Source organism: Mustela nigripes, chromosome 5 (genome assembly GCF_022355385.1).
Source record: "Mustela nigripes isolate SB6536 chromosome 5, MUSNIG.SB6536, whole genome shotgun sequence".
NCBI lineage: Eukaryota > Metazoa > Chordata > Mammalia > Carnivora > Mustelidae > Mustela > Mustela nigripes.
The window spans coordinates 80,217,304-80,243,173 of record NC_081561.1 but is presented as its reverse complement, the minus strand read 5'-3'; the positions used below and the strand labels follow the sequence as shown (position 1 = coordinate 80,243,173).

Genomic DNA, 25,870 nt, shown 5'->3' with positions numbered 1-25,870 from the left:
CTCAGGTCGTGATCCCAGAATTCTGGGATCAAGCCCAGCCTTGGGCTCTCTGCTCAGCAGGGAGCCTGCTTCCTCCTGTCTCTCTGCCTACTCTCTCTCTGTCAAATAAATGAAATCTTTAAAAAATAAATAAATAAAAAAATAAATTCCCTGCATGCAAACCAGCGTATTACTGTGAATCCAGCAGTAAATAGTTAAGACAAAGACTGTCTTCGCAGATGTCCCCACTATGTTCCAGCTGAGGAGACTGTGAAGAAAAAGCTATATGGTTATCAAAATTTGGTTACTGCTCTATAGGAAACAGTATTAATGGTGAGGACAGCTAAGAGTGAATGCTGCTTGAGGAAGGAGAGACCTAAAGTGGGTGGGCTTGAGCTATTGGGGGGTGGGATGAGAGGGGGTTAAACAGCACTGCTCACCAAAAGGAGGACATGGCCTCAGTTGAAGTTGTGGTAGCAAAAGACAAGTAACGAATTTCTTTTTAAGATTTATTTATTTATTTGAGAGAGAGAGAGACAGTGAGCAGAGGGAGACAAGCAGACTCCCTGAAGAGTGGGGAGCCTAACATGGGGCTTGATCCCAGGACCCTGAGATCATGGCCTGAGCCCAAACCAAGAGTCAGATGCTTCATCAACTGCCACCCAGATCACCCTAGTCAGATAACGAATTTAAGAGAGATTGAGGAAGGAGGTAAAAGCAATCTGCTGACATAACACCAGAGGAGGCCTAGATTTTTGGATGAATGGAGATCTCATTTAGTGAGTTGGGGAGGGCCTAGTTAGGGGGATGGTAGGGTATATCATGAATGTCATTTCAAGACATGTTTACTTTAGGTCAGATAACAACTTTTAGAAGAATAAGTAAATTTTATATATATTTTAAAGAATGAGTGCTAATATTGCCTGGGTGGCTCAGTCAAGTAAGCATCGACTCTTAATTTTGACTCAGGTCATGGTCTCAGGGTTGTGACATTGAGCCCTACATCAGACTCTGTGCTGGGTGTGGAGCCTACTTAAGATTCTCTCTCTTCCTCTCCCTCTCTCTCTGTGTCTCCCCCCGCCTCCTTTTTTTTTTAAAAGTGACTTCTGGCATGGAAGAAATTCTCATGGTGGAACTCCAGAGTTCAGTGTGGTGGTTTTATTTCTGGACAGGAATATCCTATTTATATTGAGGCTCCAAGTTAGGCATACTTATTTATAACTTTATCTTAGAATTAGAAAGTGACATAAAAAATATTCCGAATGGGGGTCAGGGTGGCTCATTTAGTTAAACATCTGACTCCTGTCTCAGCTCAGGTCTTGATCTCAGGGTTGTGAATTTGTGAGCTCCATGTCTAAACAAAAGAAACATGACTATTAATAGCCGATCGTTTTGGGATTCTCACAATGCTGCAAGCAAGGTTCTATGACTTCACACATCTTGTCTCCTACAGCCCTAAAAAGTTGATATTGTTAAGCACACTTTGAGCTGAGGCTTAGAACAGTTAAATAATTCACCCAAGGCCACCGAGGCAGTAAAAATTGAAAGTAAGATTCAAAACCAGGTAAACTAAGAAGGAAAAAAAAAAAAAAACCATAATCGTCCTTAATTTTGTCAGTTAAAGGCATAAAAATGGGTACACTATTTTATAGCTATCCTGACTGGAAAAATGGAAGAATGTCGTCTTGCTTTAGAGGGATTTTTCATCTTATGAAATCCTAAAAACATCCTGCAAGATTTCATATATGGGTTGATGGAAAGTATTACGTGTTGTGTTCCCGATATGAGTTTTTCCAGTTGATATTTTTGTAATAGTATCAATAAATCTAAGGGACATCTTGACTTACCAGTACTGATTGTGAGATTCCATGCCAGTGCTTCTCTAAAGCAACATCCCCTTCCCCCCCTTTTTAGACTTATTTATTTTTTGAAGAAAGGGAGAGCGAGGTTCAGGAGGTTGTGCAGGAGGGGCAGAGGGAGAGGGAATCCCAAGCAGACTCCAAGCTCAGTGCAGAGCCTGATATGGGGCTCCATCTCATGACCGTGAGATCATGACCTGAGCTAAAACCAAGAGTCAAATGCTTAATGGACTGTACCACTGAGGCGCCCCAAGGACTTTTTCCTTCTTGTCAGAATTAGCTGTGGGACAAATTTCCAACTAGGAATCCTATTTTTCTGCTATCCAGTCTTTCTTACTGTTAACTCCACCCAGGCACCCATACATGTACCCACCCACCCCACCACTTAGGCTCACTGGCTATGCCATGATTCCATTCTTCCCAGTTTAAAAATAGTCGTATCGCTATTTATATATGGGATACTGAAGGGCGTTATGTTATGGGCTGTGTTAAGTAGGTGGGATATAACCTTATCCCTCACACATTTGGAGACAGAAAATAGATAAAACTTTTTGGTCAGTTTCTTAGTCCATTTGGGTTACTATAACAAAATATCAGACTGGGTGGCTTATCAAAACAAATCATTCACATTTCTGAAGGCTAGAAGTTCAAGATCAGGGTGCCAGCATATTTGGTATCTGGTGAGGATCTACTTCCGGATTTACAGTCCCTGTCTTCTTGCTGTGTCCTCACATGGTGGAAAGGATAAAGGAGTTCTATGGAGTGGCTTTTATAAGGGGTGCTAATCTTGATCATGAGGGCTCCACTCTCATGATCGAGTTATCCCCAAAGGCGCCACCTCTTAACACCATCACATTGGACATTAGGATTTCAGCATAGAAATTTTAGGGGGACACAAACCTGACCATGACAGTCAGGCTAATATTATCTGAGTACATAGGTTTCTAGTAATCTCAGTTCAATGACACAATTTAATATTCCCTGTCCTCAATATCAGCTGGACATTTGTTAATGACTAGCTAGGGGACACTTGCAAGTTTTATTAGCTTGAACAAGGGTCTGAAAATTTTATATTATTGTATATTGGCAAATCTACGAATTTTAGAAGTGATATTAGCAGGTTAGAAATAACATTCTGTCCTAGAAATTGAGAATTTTGACCAATATACTGGATGGGGGCAGAAAAGGGACATTCTGCCCGGAAGAAAAGGAGTAGCTCCAGTGTGAACAAGGACAGTGTGCACGAGAAATTTCTGGCTGTTTGACGGGACTGCAGGGTGCGGTAGCCCCTGAGTCTCTGTACAGGAGGGATCTGGAGCAACTGGCAAGTTGGAAGGAGGAGCTGGGTACTTGTCTTGAAGCTGTGTTTCCTCAGCAAGCACAGTGTTTATTTAAAAAAATTTTTTTTTGAAGATTTTATTTATTTATTTGACAGAAAGTAGGAGAGCACAAGCAGGGGGACTGTCAGAATGAGAAGGAGAAGCAGGCTCCCTGAGCCTGATGTAGGACTTGAGCCCAAGACCCTGGGATCATGACCTGAGCCAAAGGCAGTTGCTTAACCAGCGGAGCCACCCAGGCGCTCCAAGCACAGAATTTAACTTATATCATGGGTAAATTTCGGGTGCCTTGTGGGGAATCCTGATGATCCTGGGAAAGCTAGGCAAAGAACATTTTTTTGGAAGGTCTTGTATCTTATGCTAAGGACTTTTATCCTGATAGGAAGGGTTTTTAGAATGTGACATTGTTTGCATTTCAGAAAGAGTAACCTGTTGATGATTTGGAGGGAGATTATAGGGGACTGAGACCAGAGGCAGGAAGGTCAGTTGTCTAGACCAGAGGTGATGGAAACTAGGGCATGACATAAGGAGGAAAGATAAAGAGATAGAGATACTGAGTAGGGAATGTCTGTAGATGACTTTGTGGCCCACCATCTCTGTGGCATGAGGGCGATGGAGGGGTTGGCAGAATAAGTCCCACATTTGGCGCTTGGTAGCTGGGAAGCTTGTTGTAGACTTTTTTTTTTACAAAGGGACTTTGGAGGAGGAGCAGCAGTTTGGGGTTGGGGGTGGAGATAAAATCTCATTTTCATTTTGCTAAATTGGAAATACTGGTAGGGTGTTGGCTACATGATTTTTGGGGATCAGGAAGTGGGTAGGTGAGGGATGAGGAACGTTAACAGTATATTGACTATGAGAGTGGGGTGGGACACCTGCCTGGCCCAGTTGGTTAAGCGCCTGCCTTAGTCATGATCCGGGGATCCTGGGATCGAGCCCCATATCAGGCTCCCTGCTCAGCAGGGAGTCTGCTTCTTCCTCTCTCTCTGGTACCTCCTCACTCCTCCCCAGCCCATGTTCATGCTCACTCTCTCGCTCTCAAATAAGTAAGTAAACTCTTAGAGAAAAAAAAAAAGAAGAATCTGAGATATTTAAGAAAATTTGGTTATGAGGAGAGGTCAGGTGGGAGAATGAGAAAAGAGAATAGAGGCCGGCACCGTCCAGTAGAACTTGATGATGCTGAGATCTTCTAGACCTGCTCTGTCTATCTAGTATGGCAGCCATGAACCACAGATGGCTATTGATACCTTGAAATATGGCTGGTGTGACTGAGGAAGTGAAGTGAAATTTTATTCAATAGTACAAGTTTAAATGTAAGTAGTCTCTTGTGACTGCTGGCTATTATATAGGACAGTACAGCACATTTCCTAAGGATTTGGGGGGTTGACAGATTTGCTTAGATGGAAAGAACTTCGGCTTTGGCTGTGGGGATGCCTGAGGAAAGGGTAAGGTTGGGGAGAGAGGAAAGGGATGATGATGTAGGACTCTGAAGTCAAGAAGAGGGTAAGTCTTGAGTAAAACGAGCAGCTTCATCCCCTGAGTCTGCAAGCAGTAAGCCCAGGAGTGGTGCAGCCGGAAGTAAGTCTGTGTCAAGTGAAGTGTGGGCTCAGAGCTCTGAACCCTCTGCTAAAAGTGACGAGGGGGTAGCACTGGGGACCCAGAGAGGCAGGCGACTAAGAACAAGTATGTGGATTGCTGTTGACAGTGCAGCCGAGATTGGAGCTCAAATAGTAGTGATGGCCGCAGAATATATTGGTGTGTGCCCTCTGCACCCTGGGAGTAGTAATGGAGAAGTGGAGTATCGTGGGGGTCCCCAGTTGGCAGTGGTTATGGTAAGATCAATGGATGAGCTAGAAAATGGGAGCTGCCGCTGGAATGGTAATCTAGCTGATTATTCACGGGGACCCGGGAGGGAACATGCTGAAGCTGAAATGGGATAACGATTTGGGAGAAAAGAAGCTAAGAGCAGCTGCAGTGAAAATAAATGGGTAGAAAATTAGGAGAGGAAGGGGTTGTACCTGAGAGTAGGATGATGAAGTCTAACGAGGTGAACCCTGTGTGGTGACAGGACCTCACGTTCTGCATGAGAGGGGATGGCTGGAGTTCAGGAGAAGCTTGGGTCCTTGAGGCAGAGAGTATTAGGATAAAGTTAAATTTGGAGAGGGGTTCTATATAGGATCCTCACTGATTGATGAAATGTGCAAAAGTTTGAAAAGGAACTCCTATTTCCTTATTTTACCTTGTAGTTTCTCTTGTGACATGGGAGATGAAAATGCCCATATAGTTAGGCACAGGCTTTGTTATCTAGGCTTTAATCATATGACATGGAGGGAATAAACGGGGCGGGGGGGTTCCTTTCTGAGATGCGGACTTGTCAGAACATGAATGCTCACATGTAATTGACAGTATATTTTTCATGTATAATCTGATGTGCTTTCATAACTTTTGCATAATTTTTTATTCCTTGTCACTGATGAAAACAAAATTCAGTCCTCAAGATGTCTAGGCAAAAAACCTCTTATTTTTCTAAAGTAGATTTGAATGGTGTCTTAATTTTTCCACAGAATATCATTTCCATTGTATCAGCTTAGCTTAATCAGTCCTGTTGAGCATGACCCATGCAGTTTCAACAATAGGATACTGTACGGTACAGGAACTTAAGCTGCTTGCTTCATGCTGGATGTTATCCGTATTTATAGAAGTTTCAGTGACTTATTTCAACATAAGTTGAAGGTGAGGTAAACCCATAGTTATTTGTATGAAAATTTTCCATGGAGAGAAAATCTAAACTTCTCTTCACTTTTAGTGTAGTACTGTGTCTCCTGGTTGAGATCTTGGGTTGGAAGCCTTTCAGTTTACTCTTAAGTATGAAAATCTATCATTATTACTGTTAGAACTTTTGAATGTCTCTTGAGAAGTTTTATGTAAACTTTACTATGGAAAATGCCATTAAAAATATGTGGAATCAAGCAACATGTTGCTCATTTATATATGGAAATTTGAGTCCATATAGTTCTTGTATTCATGTCTAACTGGAACCATCATTAAGGGTTTTGGACTCTCTTTAAAGGGAAAAATATTGTCTTGAATTTTTGATGTTAATAGAGTTTGGCACCTGGCCCAGGGATTATGTTATTTTGCTTCAAGCCATATCGAAAGAGGAGTTTGTTACAAGTGTAGTTGTCATCCACAGCTAACTTTATGAAAGTTGATTGAAGTGTTTGTCTGATAGCGTGACCATTTCCCTCCAGAAACTCAAGCTAAAAACACAAATATTAAACTTTGTCATATATAAACTATTCTTTAATAAAATTCTATATTCAGTCCAGTGGCAACTTCTAATTCAAAGGCAGAAGTTTGAATCATGTTCTGCCAGATGCATAGTGAACATTTTTTTTTTTTTTAAAGATTTTATTTATTTGACAGAGAGAGATCACAAGTAGGCAGAGAGGCAGGCAGAAACAGAGAGAGGGAGGAGGAGGCAGGCTCCCTGCCTAGCAGAGAGTCCAATGCGGGACTCGATCCCAGGACCCTGAGATCATGACCTGAGCTGAAGGCAGAGGCTTAACCCACTGAGCCACCCAGGCAGCCCCATGGTGAACATTTTGCTGTAACACAGAAAGCTATAGCTTTTCAGCTAACACCAGCATTAGGGCAGTGTTCTGTCAGACCTCATTTAGGCAAAGGTATAACAAAGGGGATCTGCTTCAGTGCTATAAATTCTTAAGGGAAATTGCAGATTTTAGGCAAACTTACACTTTTAACATTCAGTAATATAGAGCTGGGTGAATTCAATGTCTCAGACCTGGCCAGACTGAGAAGCACCACAAGTTAGTGAGAAAGGCACAGTTAAGCATTTTGAAAAAACTTCTAACTCTGGGGTCTTAGCATCCAGCCTGAAAGGGAATCAGGTGAGATGGACATTTCTGGCAGTGGTTTGGGAGAGGGGGAGGAATTTGGAGGTAGGTGTTGTGATGGTGTCCTGGTTCCATATCTAGGTCTGCTTTGTTCAGTGGCCTGCCGCCCAGGCAGCAGCCCATCTGGACCATGAATGGGCTGCTGCTGTTGATGGGCTTGGCCTCTCCTCCTTGTCCGGTGGAGTGGTTAGCACCTTGGCAGAAGAAAGACTTTGGAGCTTGACATTATTGGATACAGCTGTTTAGTGTGATGTGGTGGAGTTCAATGACACACTTGTATGTGGGAACGTGGAAGGCCGTGATCTGCTAGGGCTTTCTGCGGGAGGTTGTCAACAATAGAATATTTAGCGAGTGAAGGCTGGGTGTCTATCTGTCAAGCCAGTTAAAGGACTTGAAAATGTCTACCTTCAACTTTTGGGAAAATACATTAAAAGCCATCTGTGGCCATACTGCTCAAGGGATGGTCCAGGAGACCCCAGCATAGGCACTACCTAGAATTTGTTAGAAAGGAAAATTCCAGGTCCTTACGGTGAACATAGGAGTCATAATCTATGTTTTGACCAGGTCTTCAGGGGACTCAGGTAAACCCTTAAGGCTTCAGAAGCACCGTGTAGGGGGACCAAATATTCTTTTGAGGTGACACAATTGTAGAAGTTTGGAGTGTTACAAAAGCCAAGGGAGTAGGGGGCCCTGATGAGCCCAAGTGACTCATGGTTCCAGATATGTGCCAGTAGCCATGGACACTTAGGTAAGAGTGAGGCCATACCCGTTATGTGTGGACGTTTAGACCAAATTGTCTCTCAGGTTTTTCCTAACACCAGCGTCTTATGAATCTATATGTAACAATTCATAATCAAGGGTTTATCTTTCTGTAGATGTGTCTGGTAAGAATCCCACTCAGGATCTTGGTACTCACCAGAGCTAATTATTCAAATAATAGGCACTCTAATAAAAGTACTCTAACTTTGGTCTTTTAAGAGGACCAGAGCATGGCAGTGGGCAGATATCAGTCAACAGCTCTTAATTTAGTACTTAATGGTTGCCTAAAGCTGCTGAGTGCTGTGGAGGATACAGGTAATGGGGTCTCTGATCACCCCTGCAGAGTTGTGGGAGGGTTGGGGAGACCTCCTGACTCCACGGGGAGTGTTGGGGAAGTGAGCGTGCTCAGCAAAGGGAAAACCAGTCGGCAGGTGGCCGGAGTCCCTTCTGCTGCCACTGTTGGGTCACATCAGTAAACTCAGCCCACTTCGTGTGTGGGTCGGGGTCTGAAGAAAGGGAGAGAAGCCACTTCAGTCTTCCAGTATTCTGGCTGGCCATACTGTGGAAAGGGGCCGGGAGAATGACACCGCATCTGAATTTGGCTGGCTGGTGCGAGGAAACTTCTCACTCATCTCCTGGGTCTGTAGAGCTCTTTCACACTCTCCATGCTGTGCAGAAACCTGCAGGCACGTTGTACAAGGGATTGGGGCTGCAGGCGAGAATGAAAGGTGCCAAGTGACGGGGACACAGGGCTATACCTTGGGATCCTAGAGGATGAGGCTGCTCCTGCCATTGTCCTCCACCTTCTTTTTATTTATTTATTTATTTATTTATTTATTTATTTATTTATCAGAGAGTGGGGGGGAGCGAGCACAGGCAGACAGAATGGCAGGCAGAGGCAGAGGGAGAAGCAGGCTCCCTGCTGAGCAAGGAGCCCGATGCGGGACTCGATCCCAGGACACTGGGACCATGACCTTATCCGAAGGCAGCTGCTTAACCTACTGAGCCACCCAGGCGTCCCTGTCCTCCACCTTCTGCGGCAGGCATCTGTAGCACCTGTCACAGAGTGAGACCTGGAAGGGTCTGTCTGAGGTTGGAGACCAGGGAAGTCGTTTCCCTTCATGTTCTCTCTGCGTTCATGTTTTGAGGGTCCCTCCTCCCTTTCAGTTGACGAGCCGTTGTCGCTGATTCAGTTTCCTTACTGTGGTGGTTGCTTCCTTGGATGAAAGGCTGTAACACATCGGACCCTCCTTCGTCTCTTCCCCAGCTTCTCCTCGTCTGGGCTAGAGACTGAATGGTGTTTTTCTCTTTCCTGTGTACCCCTCACACCCGGCCATTTGTGGGCCAGCTGTTGTGGGGAGACAGCAGCTGCAGGGCAAGGAAACTGAATGCCAGGCTCTTTCCTAAGGGGAGAATTCGAGCTGCTCCCCAACTTAGCTCTGAAGGTACCATGGAAGCGTCCCACTGACCCTCCGCGTTGATGGACCGTGCAGCTGGGACACCAGTAATATGAAACTCAGCCAAGCTATGGTAGTTCTTTATTGAGACGTTTGGGTATCACCAGTTTTAAAACAGAGCATGCATACCTTGGGTCCTTGCTGTCCTACACGCAAGCCGTGAGCAGTGTAGTAAAACCCACTTTGCTTTCAAAGCCGCCTCTTGCCACTTTTTAATAATGGGAGCTAATGTTCTGTTGTTCCAGTTCAATAGGGTTGTTAAGACAGTAGGCTGTTATTTTCTGCCTAACGACAAACATCTTAATTATTTGCTTTATATAGCTGAAGAAAATTCTGTTTAAGCACAGATGTTATGTTATTTGGGATGCTTTTAGAATAAATGAAACTTATGTATTGTAAAGCCAATTATAGTTGACCCTTGAATACCATGGGGTCATTAATAAAGAGACAACTGTGAAGTGAGTATTTGAGTGGTGTGGGTCCATTTGTGCACAGATTCTTTCAATAAATACAGGACAGTTTTGTAATTACTCATGATTTTCTAAACATTTTCTTTTCTCTTTATTATAAGAATACAGTGTATAACATATAAAATATGCATTAATTGACTTGTGTTTTTGGTAAGCCTTCTGATTAATGGGAAGCTATAGTAGTTAAGCTTTGGAGGAGTCAAAAAAGTTATATGTAGAGTTTTGACTGTGTGGGGGAGTCAGCACCCCTATCCTCCACATTGTCTGGACCTTAACTATTTTAGTCAGTATATTGTATCTTAAAAAATATATTTGTTCTGCATTAATGAAGATAAAGTAAGGTGAACTTTGAGAGGTTTGACTTGAGGAGGGCAGGGGAAGTAAATAATATATAGACAAAAAATGAAATATAATTTTTTTGGTTGGATCTTTTGCTGTTAACTTGGAGAGATAAATGTTTAATGTCCTTAGGTGGTTTGAAACCACGTGGTCCAAATTTTTTTTTTTTTTAAGATGTAGTGGTTTCCTAGAACCTTTCTCAAAGGGTAGAAAGGGGGAAGCGAAAGGGAGTGCCTTATGATTTGACTTCCCACTTGGCGTGAAGTTTAAAGTATGTTACACGAAGAACAGGAAGAACACGACCAGCTCCAGCCTGACAGTATTTCTCCAGAGCATTGTATAGTTGCAGGGAAAAAGAAAGTGTAGGCTTCAGTAGTTGAGATAATTGTGTCGGATTGGGGTGTATATACTTTGAAGAGCCAATTATTGTCCTTGCCTCAGCTGTCATTTCAGTGCCCACCGGGGCTGACTGCTGGCAGTCCTGTTACAGAATAAGGACTACATGTAGGTATATTGTGTCTCATCATTTGGATAGACGTTTGCTTTCAGATCCAAGAAAATGAGACCCAAGAGACCCACCTTAAAAGTGTTTTAGTGTTTTATCTATAACACACACACACACACATTCAAAAACAAATCAATACTTAGCTCAGTGGAATGCTAATTGGTGAAAGCTGCTTAGAATAAGAATTTATGTTTACACTTAAGTATGTGAACTGTAAACTGTTCCATTTTTGGATTCTGAAATATGTTTTATGGCTTAATTAACCTTTTTCCCTCCCTCCTCCTGTAGAACTGGCTAGATCCTGCAAAGGAAATAAAGAGACAACTGCGAAGTGAGTATTTAAATAATCTTACTTCTTCATCTTTACATCTATTTCTTCTTTAATGAAATTCATAGGAATGTTGACTGGAATACTAGTGATTTGTGCATTTATATCATAAAGGAAGCTAAGGATACTAACAGTATTTTTGTGGAATCATGACTTTATTGGATACATGGCTTAACGACTATTCTGGTCAGGAGGTTCTAGACTCCTAGTCCTAAATATTCCCTCACAATATCTACCACTCTGAAGTAATATCTGACCTTTCTTCTGGGAAAAGAATGAGGAGCTGCTTTGTGTAACTTTCACTGTTGATGTAAATTCTACTCTAGGCAACGAATTATGATGGCTTTGTCTACTTTGTTTTGGAAGTGTGTAATTGGTTTAATTAATAGGCTTGTCTCTGGCCCCAGAGGCATAGACACATGGCTCCTCGATGTACTGGAGTGCAGACTCCAGGGCAGGAAAGCCTGGGCACACCGTCTCTTCCATCCTCTGTGACGATCGCCTTCTCTACTCTTTGTTCCACTGTCCAGGACTGCTCTGCATGCTCTTTGCATCTGGGTTTCTAGTCCGTCCTGTTGCATTTCCCCTTTGCTCTCATGGTAGACTTCCAAAGTGGCTTGAGCTGTGTCCCCTCACCAGCCACAGCTCCTTCAGCGGTTCTGCCTCTGCACTTGGCCTTGCCCATGGCCGGTCTTAGGATATCTGCCAGGAAACGTCAATGCTCCAGAAAACTCTCTGCTAGGGATCCGGATACTCAATTTACTTCAGAGTTGGTGAATGACCAAATAGAAAAGGTAGGGAGCCATGAAGAACTGAAATTTATAGACAGGAGAACTCCATTTTCAACAGCCCTTCCAGACTGTGGGCCCCAGAGCTGTCTAGGGAGGAACCATTTCTCTGAGTGCCGGCCTGCACGACACCCTTTGCGCTGTTGGTTTCATGCTCTGCTGATTGATTATTCCCAACATCAACACACTCTAACAAATCTGTACGCTTCCCTTCTGTCCCTTCCCTTATGTCCCTCACCTTCTGTCTCATGTTAGGGCCTTTATGGCTGTTTTCTTCATTTCTTTTTCTTTCTCCCTGAATTCCTTTATCTTTTTGGTAGTTTTCCTATCGTCTCTTCTCTGCTTCCTTTTAAAATTCTGAGCATAAACCTTATTTTCCCATTTCTTCTCCTTGTAGACTCCTCTTTCTCTTCCTTTTAAAATAAGATATCGTTGAATAGAATGACTTTCCTGATTCATCCAGGATGGGGGTTTCTTGGGATGTAGGACTTTTAGTACTGAAACAACAACAATCCCGAGTAGACTGGGATGGTCGGTCACCCTGACTGTTACTACTCCTGGCTTTCCAGCAGCCCTTCCCAACCCTCTCTCTTCCCCCCTGCATTTATTATCTTGGTGTTTTGTCCATTTATGCTTGGTTCATCATGGAAAGGGGGGAAGAAAAGAAAAGGAGTAGTTAGACACATAAGCGTTATGCTGACATTGTGGAAGAACCTTGGAATGTTTCCTTTTTCTTATGTATAGTTGTTCTAGGTCTGCAGAGTACATGAATTAAAAAAGGTATGGATGCTTGGTTCTTTGGCTTTATCTGAAACCAGACCTGCCGAGTAAGTGACCCACCCCATAGCAAGAACAGGATAACCTCTGAAATGTGATTGATGTTCCATTGACTTGTTTCCTATGGTCTGGTTTTGGCATTTTGTTGAGTATGTTTCTGTGTTGCTCATTTGAGAGTCCTGGAAAGTCCTCATTTTGGGAGGTAAGACTCTTGCTGATTATGAATCACGGTCTTCTGTTTTGATTATTTGTGAAGTTTTTTTAGAGTTATTTCAGGACCTTTGCCCCTGTGGTTTGGCAAGAGGAATAACAGTAACAAATACCATTTGGCTTTTTCGGATGGTTGGAACTAGTTCTCTAAATGGAAACCTGGGCTGTTCCGATGGGGAAAGGAGGCTGAGGAGATTGTTTTAGCTGTTGCCTTTACCTCTTCCTTTCTGCTCATGTCAAAATGGACCAAAGAACTGCTTAGTTTTAGGCTCCCCCAGCTGCTCTTATACTTTGTTACTTTTCACGTAATAGGCACATAGCAAAGGTAAACGTTCATCTTTTTTCATTGACTTTTGAAAACTGACAGCCTTAGTTCCTGTTCAGAATTTTCTTTAAAACCTTCCTCTGATGTACATGAATAGGACCTGCATGGGTTCCTATATAAATGGTCCATAGCTAGATGGACCATTCACATATTGCCAGGAAATTTTGTGGTCACATTTAATGCAAAGTTTAGCATTATTAGTGCTAAAATGTAAGTGTTCTATTAGAAACGTCTCCCTGCAGTCCTACCCAGGCAAGCGTGTGCTCATGGTACAATCTGGAAAACAAAGAATAAGGCTCCATTAAGAACTGATGATCCTGTGCTGACTTTGCTTCGTTATTGGTCGGCAGTCACCGTGAAGAATGCATATTCCCACCCTAGCAACCATTAATTGAATGTTAATGTACAGACAGCAGTGTTTTAAACTTAGACTAAGTCATTTCTGACATGGTTGTTTGCTCTGTTCATTCGTTGTGGCACAGTACAGCCAAGCATATGTTACATATGATGAATATACTTACACCTGCTCCATGAAACCTGGGAATAATTCTATTATAAAATATTGTGATATTTTACTGGTCTTTCCCTTCTTTGGGATTTCTTTGAACACTTTCTTCAGCTCACTCATTAATCATTTCTTAAATAGCTAGAGTGATCAGTGATTATCTCCTTTCTCCCAACAATCTACAAATCTTAAAATACTTAAAAAAAAAAAAACCCCAGTAGGGAATATTTGGCATGTAGATATACGGTGGTTAAAACAAACCTTAAAATGATTACGTGGAGGTCATAGTAAAATTTTTGCATAATATGTCACCATACAAAACATTCGAAGTATTAGTAAATGTTTATTAAAAAAATGAATCTGGGGTTTCTGGGTGGAGCAGTCTGTTAAGCATCCTATTCTTGACTTCAGCTCAGGTAATGATCTCAGGGTTTTGACCCTGAGCCCTGTTTTGGGCCTTGAGCTCAGTGGGCAGGCCACTGGAGTTTCTCTCTCTCTCTCTCTCTCTGCCCCTTCCTGCACTCTCTCTCAAATAAATAAATCTTTTGAAAACAAAAGTGAATCTATTCTCTAATAGTGGGTTATGTATGTGATTTTTATTTTTCATTGTTTTTATAAATAGTTTTCTTAATACTAAAAAATGAAATTCTCCAAACTGATTCAGAGTAGGACTGGCGTGTACTGTTTGAACATAACATTTAATTTTTATCAAAATAAGTGGTCATTCTGTTGGTTGAATAAATAACCATATTTAATAATTACAGATCTTCCTTGGCTGTTCACCTTTAATGTGAAGTTTTATCCTCCTGATCCTTCTCAGTTGACTGAAGATCTCACCAGGTACTTTATCCGTATATTTTAAAACAAATCTCTACTTACAGCTCTCATTTATTTTTGGGAGAGTAATGGTAATTTCAGGATCAAAACCAAGATATGTTTTCATAAGTGGAATTCTAGATGTTTCCTTGGAAATGAGTGTACTCCAAAATAGTTGGAAATGTTGCCAGTTTCAAAAATTTTAATCACTTTTTAAAAATTTCTCCATTCGCAGTTGAGTAATGGAATATTAAAAAATTATAACTCTGACAACTTTGTTTCTTGTGTTACACTTTTAAAAATCATTGCTATTTAATATTTCAGGTTAATACTAAGATTGTTTTTATTATATAATCCTTGTGTACCTGTGTACTAGTTTCCTATTACTCACAAAGGTGATAGAAGTGTAGAAAAAGGAAATTACTTTGAAAAGCCCATTTTGGTGGGAGGGTGATCTCTTACCTCAAAGGGAGGGGAAGAAAAACCTAATAAAGTAAGTAGGCTTTCCTAATAGCTATTTCATTTCCACCTCCTTTGAGACTGGGCTATAGAAACAGATGCTTAAATTGCAAATAAAAGATTCAGTTGAGGAGCCGGAACATTTACTGATTCTGAGAGTGACTGAGTATCTGAATAGTAACCAAGGAACATTTGAATCCCCAAGAGCCTTGACCTCTTAACCCTATTCAGGGTGGTTACCAGCAATAGGACTTACTAGCTTTGGTAAGAATAGGTGCATAGATTACATGGTCAAGGAAAACTGTGTTCAGAATACACTTTTTGAAGGGCACAGGGTCTTACTGGAAAACTCTGCTTTGGATTCCTGTGGTTCCTGTGTCCTTGATGCTTTCTGTTAGTCCGGTCTTGTGGTCAGACATCAGGCCCTTTCAGTGCTTAAGGGTGCATGATACCCACGTGAAAGAGGAATGGAGGAGATTCCTTTCTAAATCTGGATAAATGACAAGTCTCCCTGCCGCCCACTGCTGCTTATTGCTGGATAGGGGTTTTCTCAAACTAAGTGAGCTGTGATCGAATTAGCTTCAGCTAGTAAATAATAGACCGTAGCCTTTATAACTGCACAGTGAGCTGCTTGGGAGCATCAGGCTTGACGGGTTGATGTGCTCTGGAGACAGAGCCTCACCACAGGAATGCCTTTGACCGCTGCAGTGGGGGTTTTGTGACCCAGTTCCCTGTCTTTACATACACTTCTTGCCATAATTGTTTGGGGGATGGCAGTCCTCTGCTGATTGCAGTTTACGGCATCTGTAAGTGCTTGGGTTTTTCTTTGAAATGGGGCTTGAACAGTCTCGCTGTGTGTGGTGTGTGGAATGAGATAGTTTGTTGAGCAAATAACCGAAGGCCTCGGCAGGCAGCCTGAGACCAGCTACCTGCCTGGAGCCCAGATGTCAGGACCGAATCTTCCCCATGGCTTGAGTGCACATTTAGAAGTTGAGGTGGCTTTTGAGGCATCGAGGAACACTGTTCAGAATAACATTTGAAGGTTGCCGGGTCCTGCTCTGTGAAGAAGGTAGAGCTGGCAAGTTCAGGAAGCTGCCGGAGTTGTCGGAAGTTTCTGGGCCTTCGACTTCGTCTTTGAAAACAGGAGAGAACTAGTGTGAAAAGTCAAGACTATGATCTAAAAAGAAAACGAGATCTTAGAAATAGATGGAGTCTTTATGGTGAGGTCTTCAAAGTGCCATAGAATGTGGAGAACGAGCCCTGTTCTTGATCAGACTTCGAGAATTGTAGAATACCCTGGAATCCTAGTTTAAAATTGAGTTTTCTAAAAATAAAATAAAAATTAAAAATAATTTGAGTTTTCTAGATTTAATGCAGTTGTGCATGTGGTGTTTCAGGATCAAGGGAATATAATCCTTCTTAGAAAGAGAGCTCCTGCCATGCATAAAAATCTTTAGACTGTAGTGACAGTGAGGGGACTTCCACTCTCTCAGAAGACCATTGAGCACTCACTGCGGGGCAATTACATTGCTAACTGTGGCAGTAGGCCGATGACAAACCAGGTCTCTGCCCCGCCTGACAGCGGACTCAGTGGTAATCTAGGTATGACTGAACTGGGTGATGGCTGACCGCACGGTCCAGATTGTGCTGTCCAACCCAACAGCCATGGGGCTGGACTGCATGCAACAGAGTGCAGGAGGAGACTGGGCCGACATACCAGCAAAGAAAGAAAGAAGGTAGTTGGCTACTAATAGGAATGATATGCTCTAAACCTTCAAGGACAGGGGCATTCAGTTTGGAGGGGTCGATGGTAATCTTTATTAGCAAGTAGTTAAATTCAAGAGTAGAAATCGAGTTTTAAAATGTCAGCAGAGGGGTGCCTGGGTGGCTCAGTGGATTAGGGCCTCTGCTTCAGCTCAGGTCATGATCCCAGAGTCCTGGGATCGAGTCCCGCATCAGGCTCCCTGCCCTGGAGCCTGTTTCCTTCTCTCTCTCTCTCTCTCTACCTTCTTGTTAGTCTCTCTCTCTGTCAAATAAAAAATAAAATCTTAAAAAAAAAAAAAAGCAAAGGAGTGGGTAGTACCCTGCCCCCAGTTTCTCATAGAATATAAATAACATGGTTCTGCATGTCATTTAGTGGAAAATGGAATGTTTTATAACTAACTGTTGATTCCTAGATAACATGTATGTTTTGTTTATATTATCTAATTTTTATTCTCACCTTCAAAGGGGGGTAGAATTCTCATTTTACAGGTGGGGAATTATCCTCGGGCAAGGAAATGAGCTTGCTCAAGGTTGCACAGGGTCAGCCGAGCCTGTTTCTGAAGCTCATGTTTTTTCCGTTCTAAAGTGAACTAGCTGCCACTTTAGATGGAGTAAACGGGTAGTAAGGGCTTTAAAGTAAAGATTGTCTTCTAATCGTTGTCCAGCTTTCTTTTCCAGGAAAAGAAATTAGTATGAAAAGGCTAGGAAGGATAAAGGGTGGGTGACCTTAGCTCTTACAAATGCTCAAGAACAGCTGTTTTTAAAACTTCATTAGTCTTTACAACTTTTGAGGGACATGCAAATTTTGATTACAGTTTTAAATCAAAGGAGAGCAGTCTATGTGATTAGAATTTTTACCTTCAGTCACAAAGCTCTTTACTGGGATCCTAAGATGCTGGGTCTGCAATAGCAGCTCAGAATTCCCCTTCTGTTGCTTAGCCAGTTAGACTCACCTGCTGTGAATAAGCCACAAGTTCAGAGCCAAGGAGCTGGGTGGACTTACTGTTCAACAAGACGATTTTGGCTCTGGGCATCGAGAGTTGCCTATATTGTCTGTTTGGTTTCAGAGGCATAGGACAACTCAAGGAATCTTAGTGCTGCAGTCCTAACTGATGTCCTTCCCCATCTTTCTCCCTCTTGCTCCTCACAGATACTTCTTGTGCCTTCAGCTTCGGCAGGACATTGCCTCTGGCCGCCTGCCTTGCTCGTTCGTGACGCACGCCCTCCTGGGATCTTACACATTGCAGGCTGAACTTGGGGACTATGATCCGGAAGAACATGGCAGTAGTGATCTCAGTGACTTCCAGTTTGCTCCCACACAGACGAAGGAGCTGGAAGAGAAGGTGGCAGAGCTGCATAAAACCCACAGGTCTGGCGACTTGCTTCCCAGAGAGAGAACAGCTGTGGGAGATTTAACCCGCTTCCCTCCTCACACTTGCGGGACATCTGAGCGTAGTTGACAAGATTAGCCAGCTTTTCTGTCTGGAGCCTCCCTTAGTGCTAATCCAGACAACTTGTGGCCCTTGTGATAGCCTTTCACTGTGTTCAGGACTCTCCTGTGAAGAGCAGTGCTCATGGCCCTCAGTGCTTTCATTTGTTGGAAAAAGTTACCCCTCTCTCGGACAGCTCCTTCCGTCTCCTCCCAAACCAGTCAATGTAACATAGGCACACCAGAAATACCCGCATATGTGTTTGGCATTTACTATGTATTCTGCCTTTTGCTTTTCTTCTCCGATTTGCTAAGGCTGGAGAGATAGTGAGGATTTGGGGTTTGAATCAGAAATGTGGCTGGTCATGGACATAGGAGCAGTAATTGAAGTACACGGGTATTTCCTCCATCCACAAAAGATGGCCTTTGCTTTAGCAGTTAGGCTTAACTTACTTACTTAATACCATAATAAATATACCATATTACATTTCAAGAACTTTTATATCTTTGTGAAAATGTGTTTTTTAGCACATGTTTAAAAAATTCTCACTACAATATTATAGTTTGCCCCATATTTCAACAGGGTTGAAATTTTGTAAAAAATTGACAAAAATGCCTGGAAAGGAACTTACAGAAATAAGAAATTTTTAAACAGACCACATTCATTGATTTTTCTGTTAAAAAAACAAAAAAACAGTATTTCTTATATTATTAACTTTATTCTAATTCTACTCAATAGGTATTTACTGAATAATTCAGATTTGAAATACCAGGTCCTGAAATGCCATGTTCAATATGGAGTCTTTGCTCTGTGGGAGCTGAAAATTTGTGGAGTCGTAAATAGAGATGGGGATGGAAATAATTTTAGTATGGGCAGGATGTGATATGTGTTAACTACCGTAGGTGCAAGATCAAATACAAGTACTTGTGGTCTGCATTATGAGCAATCCAGGTGAAATAAAATGAAGGAGTAGGAAACAAGAATTTACCTTTTTCAGAAAGATGAGATCACTTTTTTATTCTCAGGTAACTTATGTTGCACCCATTTCTCCATTGGGGAAAAAACTGAAAGCAATTTTCTGAGATAATCTAAAATCTCTACCTTTATGCTTTTTATCTTAAGAGGAAAAATGCCTGAGGTTCAGAGGTGAGCCTTCTTACCCCTTCCTGCTTACCTGCTGATTTTGTGGGGTTGCTCTCTCCCTGGGGATTCTCCGAGCTCATCCTCTCCTTTCCCATTTTGGCCACATTTTTGCATCTGCCAATAAGATAATACTGTTTCTTTTGATTCTCAGGGGCTTATCTCCAGCGCAAGCTGATTCTCAGTTCTTAGAAAATGCAAAGAGGCTCTCCATGTATGGTGTTGACCTACATCATGCCAAGGTACTGTCCGTATGCTGGGAAGTAGCATCTGTCCCGTCTGTTGACAGAAGTTCTGAGAGGACTCCACTTTCAGAGGGGCCGTGCTCACTCTTAGGAAAAGGCTATTCACCTCACCCAAGGGTGTCTGATATTTCTCCAGTGACTAACGGTGGGGTTTATGCTTGTGGGAAGGACCACTGATTCTTGCCCTACTTCTTTTCTCAGTGAATTCCCTCTTATACGTACTTATTCTAAGACTCCCCTGTCAGCCATCTTTACCCTTGTCATGGCTTATTCTGCATCCCAGCTTTTGTGTCCAGTGGTGCCTCTCTCCCAGCCCCCCTCCCACTTCTGTCGTGGGAGAGAAGAGCAGTTTCTGGCAACCACAAAAAGGCAAAAGCAGTATGGATGGAATTTGGGCATATGAAGGAGCCTGAGGGTCGGGCTCTTCTCTGCAGGTTTGTAAGATGGAGGAGACTGGCCTAGGGTCCTGGGGAGGCAGCACCTGCAGCCTAACTTGAGAGGTGGGAAGAGGATGGAATGGTGGCCTAACTGATAGGAGAAGGGGACTGGGTTGCGAAGATGCCACTAATAGGCATCACATACTTCATGACCCCAGTCTGGATGATCACAGGGTGGGGACCGCCCAGGAAGAGAGCTGGAGGTCAGGCGGAAGGTGGATTTGGTTTTGAAAAGGAAGGAACCCATGGTTGCCTGGTTTTAAAAGACCCTGCCAATCCCTCCCTGTAGCCAAGGAGAAATCTCTTGGAAAGCCTCCCACCCAAAGACCTCCTCCCTCCCGAGGCCTCGGATTAATCATTCCCACTCTTGTGTTATTAGTACTTCATATTTGCAAAGTGCTTTTTCCCTCAGTGTCTTCCTTTATTCTTTAACTGTTTTTCTTGGTTACAAAAGTAATACGTGTAAATTACAGAAAATAGGAGCAAACAAGGGGGAAAAAACACTGAAGTCTCTTTATGCAGAAATAAACACTATTATTATTTTGATACATTTTCTTGTGTTCTTTAAAAAAAAACTGGGAGCACTTGACCTCTGAGGCATTTTTTTTGATAGGATCGCACTACAGGTATCATTTTATGAGGGGTTTACTTTTATTGGTTGTTTTTTGCTTGCTCTGTTAAAAGATTTTTCCATGTCAGTAAGTAGTCTCTGGGATCATCATATTTAACTGCTAGGTGCTAGATGCCTTTAATTCTTTTTTTTTTAAATTTTTATTTATTTATTTGACAGAGATCACAAGTAGGCAGAGAGGCAGACAGAGAGAGGGGAGGAAACAGGCTCCCCGCTGAGCAGAGAGCCTGATGATGCGGGGCTCGATTCCAGGACCCCGGAATCATGACCTGAGCTGAAGGCAGAGGCTTTAACCCACTGAGCCACCCAGGCACCCCATTTTCTTAAAAGTACTTCCATGTATACCACCACATTTAAGATTTGAGTGTTTTGTTTTGTTTTTTAATTTTTCAACTGCATAAGACAGAGTGCAGAGACTTGCTTAAGCTGTGTATTGTTAAGCATGCCCATATTTGCCTGATACCTTCTGATAAATTCTAGGGAGTGAAATGGGGCTTCCTATCACTTGTGTGTCTTCTAGCTCCTTTTTCTCTGTGATGGAGATAGGCAGGGTCAGCCAAGAGACCCAGACAGGGGAGGCAGGAGAGAACAGGTTTGGGACCAAGAAGCCTTTGGATCTCTCTTCTTTTTAAATGCTATTACTTTGGCCATGTGTCAATTTTTAAATTTGTTGATCACTAGTTAGAAACCAGTTCTTAGATGGCAAAACTTGGCAAAGTCCAACAATTCTTGTTTGTTGTTGTTGTTTTTAAAGCTTTTATTTATTTATTTGGTAGAGACACAACAAGAGAGGGAGCACAAGCTGGGGGAGTGGGAGAGGTAGAAGCAGGCTTTCTGCCGAGCAAGGAGCCTAATGCGGGGCTCGATCCCAGGACACTGGGATCACGACCTGGGCCCAAGGCAGACACTTAACGGCTAGCCACCCAGGTGCCCATGATTCTTATTTTTTTAAGGTGTATCTTACAAAAGTAAAAAAAAAAAGTTGTAGTGGGCTGTCTTTCAGTATAATTTCCATTCTTGCTGTGGGGATTAGGACAGATTGCTTTTTAAATAAATTCAGAGTAACATTTACTCATTCTGTTTGTCATCTGATAGACTCATAATATTTGATGAGGATACTTTTGTAGCATGTTGAAAAGAAGGTTTGTAGCAATATAAAATAATTTTTGGTGGAGTTTGAAGTTTGTGCCTTCATCTTTCATTGTCTCAATTATATTTAAATAAAAAAACTTTTTTATTAAGAATTCTTAATGGCATACTCCTATTGGAACAGGCCAAAGAGCATTGAATGGAAGGACTCTTGACACCCAGGTACAGGGAGACCACAAGACAGGAATACCTCTGAACGCAAACCAGCAGCCCTCCCAATTCCTTCGAAGGGGTGAGGGCAGAGAGTGTTGCCAAAGTTGAGAAGGAGAGATCTGTGTGTGGAGATGACGGTCTTCAGAGGAGCTGTAGTTGTCACAGGGACGTGGTCCTGACCTCCATGTCTCATCTGCAAGAACTTTCACAAGTCAGAGGGCCTGGGATCCTGCTGATATGCATAGGTCGCAGCTTCCTGAGAAGGAGTGAGCAAGGCAAACATGGTGCTCCTTTTTTGTTTATTTTTCTGACTTTGTTGCTGATGATTGGCAGAAGTCACATGTGGAGGACTAGGCATGCTTTTTCCCTTTCACTTGTTACTCGTTATCTCTAATTCCTATTCACACAAATATTGATAATTCTGAAGCAGTATGCAGAACAATGGAAAATGAACCAATTTACTTGGTTCCAGATTGTGTTTATTCTTAAGGAAGATAAAATAGCTTCAGTGTCCTGTCTGAAGATTGCTCAGACTGGAGATGACTTTGTTCAATGTTTCCAGTCACTGTTGCCTTCTTACTTGTGGTGAGAACATGCTGTCTTGAGTAGTCTTCCGGCCTGCTCCCTGTGGCCATGGCCGGTGATGTTTTTGGCAAACACATCATTTGTGGCTAGTGCCAAGTTGCTTGGGCACCTGTGCCTGATTCATCCCAGCTTTTTTCTCTGTTCCTAGAGAGAACTGGGGCTGCCAGATTTGGATGAATAAAGCACCTTATAAATTAGATTTTTTTAGACTTGCTTGGATTGTCCATTGTAATTTTATGTGTATATATGAAGTATTCAGGTATGGTAGCAGAAAAAGCAATTGGCATTGGTTACTTAGTACTATCCTTCTATTTTTAAAAAAGTAACCTGATTTGTTTTAGATGATTAAGTAACAGAGCTGTCGAAATGTTACACTTTGATTGAATATCAGACTTAGAATATGCCAGCCAAAGCAATGCTGAATGTGGACTGGAGGTCAGCCCTCTGAGTTATGGAAGAGTGGCTCTGAAGAATTCATAGATTTCCACAGTCAGTGTCCAAGGGAAATTTTCTGTGACGGATTGGTGTTTTTCTGAATAGAGGCATAAATTGAACAGCTATCAGCTAGCATAGTCCATCTGAAATAAATTTGCCTGAAGTAAAATTGCCAGCTGCACTGGAGGGTGGGCCAACAGACCATCCCCCAGGGCTGGAATAGCCTCCAGGAAAAGCCCGTCTCTTCAGAATGTCTGCATTGAGTTCTGTTTCCCTTTTTCCCCATTAGTTCTTGCAGGCTGACTGGGAAACAGAAGTTGCGCCTTTTGGAAATTATCGTATCCTGTGGTCAGGTGGCTGTACCTCTTTGACCAATCAGAGTTGGTCCTGGAAGATAATAGATTTAAGATGTTCTCTTAACTCGTGGACTGTCACTGAGATTTTAATACCAACCTGTAAAATTGGCATTCCTGGTCATGGTTTAAGGGTTGGGGGTAGGGGCACGGATAATGGGATTCCTGTCCTTTGTAACCCTGACAACTCTAACCATGGTCAATGACGGCTTATGCTTGGCAGGACTCGGAAGGCGTGGACATCAAGCTGGGTGTGTGCGCTAACGGGCTCCTCATTTACAAAGACAGACTGAGAATCAATCGTTTTGCTTGGCCGAAAATCTTGAAAATTTCCTATAAGCGCAGTAACTTCTACATTAAAGTTAGGCCGGCAGAGGTAAGCAATGTCGTGTGTGCTTGGGCATAACTGAACAGCTCTGGTCCCTTTTCTTCTTCATGGCCATGGGATAACTGAATTTTTCCCCACTGAATTTTAACGAAATGAACTATTCTTTATTCTTTTGTGGCAAAAAAAGGCCAGAGAACTTAATGATAAGAACTTAATGATAAGTTCTTAATGATAAGCCACATGAAGTTTCATGTTGCTAAAAACAAAATGAAACAAAAAAACAAGAGCCACCTATACCTTTTAGTAAAAAGGAAAAGTAGTAAGTGCCTGCCACATAGTGGGGGGAGGACATTATTTTGTTGTTGTTGAAACATCTAAGTGACAGAGATGAGTCGGAAGGTGGTAGAACGGGTTGTAGTGGACAAGGGTTCGAGTCCGTGGTTGTACTTGCTTTTCACAGAATCTAGTATTGCAGTCAATGAAAAATTAATTTTATGTAATGAATGAATGTCTCCTTTTTTCGAGAACTAACTTCTCGCAGAAACTTCTGAGTCCATGTTTTTCAGTAGCTTCTCATCAAGTTCTAAGAACTATACTGATTTAGTGTATTGATTTATTCTAGCTCGAACAATTTGAGAGCACCATTGGATTCAAACTGCCAAACCATCGGGCAGCAAAAAGACTATGGAAAGTGTGCGTGGAACATCATACCTTCTACAGGTAATTTGAATGCAACAGCTTAAAATTCATTAGAACGGCTCTTGGTACCCTGTGCGTATTAAGAGGTGGTTATGAAGAGAAGGACAGAGGCAGCCACACCCTATCTTACCTCAGTGCCACATCTCCTTGGCCGTGCCTTGCCCTCACTTAGAGCTGATCCATGTCTACGGTGGTCCCAAACTCGGCGGACTATAGCTACCTTTCTTACTGTCACCACACTCTCCAGGCCTGGCTGCCATCCCTCTTGCCACCATCAGTCATCACAGGCTTCATTTCACTGTCCTTACCAGCTCCCTCCCATTTAACTTCTTTCCCCAATCAGCCCAGATGCTGGGGGTCTGTCCCTTTGCTGCTCTGCCAGGATGTTCTAACCACGTGCCCATTGTGCACATCAGCCTGCCCCATGACTGGTCCTGGGTCAGTCTCGACCTTACCGCTTCTGTATCTGTGCTCACAGACGCCGCCTTCAGCAGCAACTATCCTGGTACACATGCTCGTTCCTTGTGAGAAAGAATCGCATAACTCCGCATAGTGCTGTAGGTTGTTTCCCATGTCAGCTGGATCCTCAGAGCTGCCAGGGAGCCAGACCTTTTCCTTCCTTTCCCATCACAATATTCGTGGTCTTCCTGAGTCCCTAGGAGTCTGGCTTCTCTGCTCAGATGCCGTCTTTGCGTGGGTCACATTATAAAAGCTGTGGTCGTGAGCATTCTCAGTTCACGTACCCTGTTTTCCCTATTTTCCCATAATTATTAGCATTCCCTGCTTTTTCTGTTCATTGTTTCTTTCTATACTGTCTCAAGGAAAAAAAAATAATCATTCCCCATGGAGTCTCGATCCTTCATTTTATGCCTCACATAAGATCATGCTTTGTGCAGTATATACTCTCCATTGAGTGCCTTTGACTTCTTCTTTGGCCAGTAAACATGTCCATGTCTTACTCCTTTAAAAACCAAAATAGACCAATAAAACCAGAAGATCTCCTTAGTCCCTCTAGCTGTCTTTAGCTTGGGTCCCATCTCCTTTTGTGCTTGTCTTCAAGGGCGTATTTCTCCATTACTCTTCTTAGCTGTCATTTTCCCTATTTCCTCAGTTCATATTACTGTGGTCTGTATAGCTATGAACCTCCGTCGTGAAGCTTTTTGCCTCAGACTCTTGCTTTGCTACGCCTGTCCTACCACACTCCGGGTGTGTGACTGTGGTAAGTTACATTACCTTCCTGGGTCTCACTCTCGTCATCCGTGCGATGGTAATAATAGTACCTACCTTATAGGGTGACTTCAAAGAGTAAGTGAGAAAACACACGAAACAAATGTAGAACTATTTCTGGTATATGATAATGTTTCTCATCACCATCAGCAGCATCATTATTTTTAGTTTGGTACTACAGTGTGCTATTTTTAAGGTGAATTATTAGCTGGTACAAGTGACTCAAGTTAAATTGACACATGATCTGTTTTCAAGACTGCTCTAATATATTCATTTTAGAGAAAGGTAACTCATAAAAGATACTTGAGTCCATCTGACATAGTTACACTGAACCTATTAATCTTTGAAAAGCTTGTAATTTCTCTTGGTAGCCATGACAAATTTCTCCTCAGAACAACATGAGCCTGCCTCAGATAAAGCTAGTAGATAACGTTTATGAGTTCAATGACACACAGGTCAAGGCAGGA

General features: G+C 42.5%; 1 protein-coding gene across 16 annotated transcripts in view; it reads left to right on the top strand.

Annotated features, from left to right (window-relative positions):
* Positions 1-25,870, top strand: part of EPB41L2 (erythrocyte membrane protein band 4.1 like 2) — a 211,351-nt gene that overhangs the window by 134,471 nt on the left and 51,010 nt on the right. For all 16 annotated transcript variants that reach the window (XR_009404466.1, XM_059400722.1, XM_059400719.1 and 13 more), the window contains exons 5-10: positions 10,908-10,950; positions 14,317-14,392; positions 17,742-17,960; positions 19,316-19,403; positions 23,373-23,525; positions 24,100-24,197. Coding sequence is in view for 15 of the 16 variants with exons in the window: in XM_059400722.1 (XP_059256705.1) it covers positions 10,908-10,950; positions 14,317-14,392; positions 17,742-17,960; positions 19,316-19,403; positions 23,373-23,525; positions 24,100-24,197 (677 nt within the window). In the remaining variant the exon portion in view is untranslated. The remainder of the gene's footprint in view (positions 1-10,907; positions 10,951-14,316; positions 14,393-17,741; positions 17,961-19,315; positions 19,404-23,372; positions 23,526-24,099; positions 24,198-25,870) is intronic.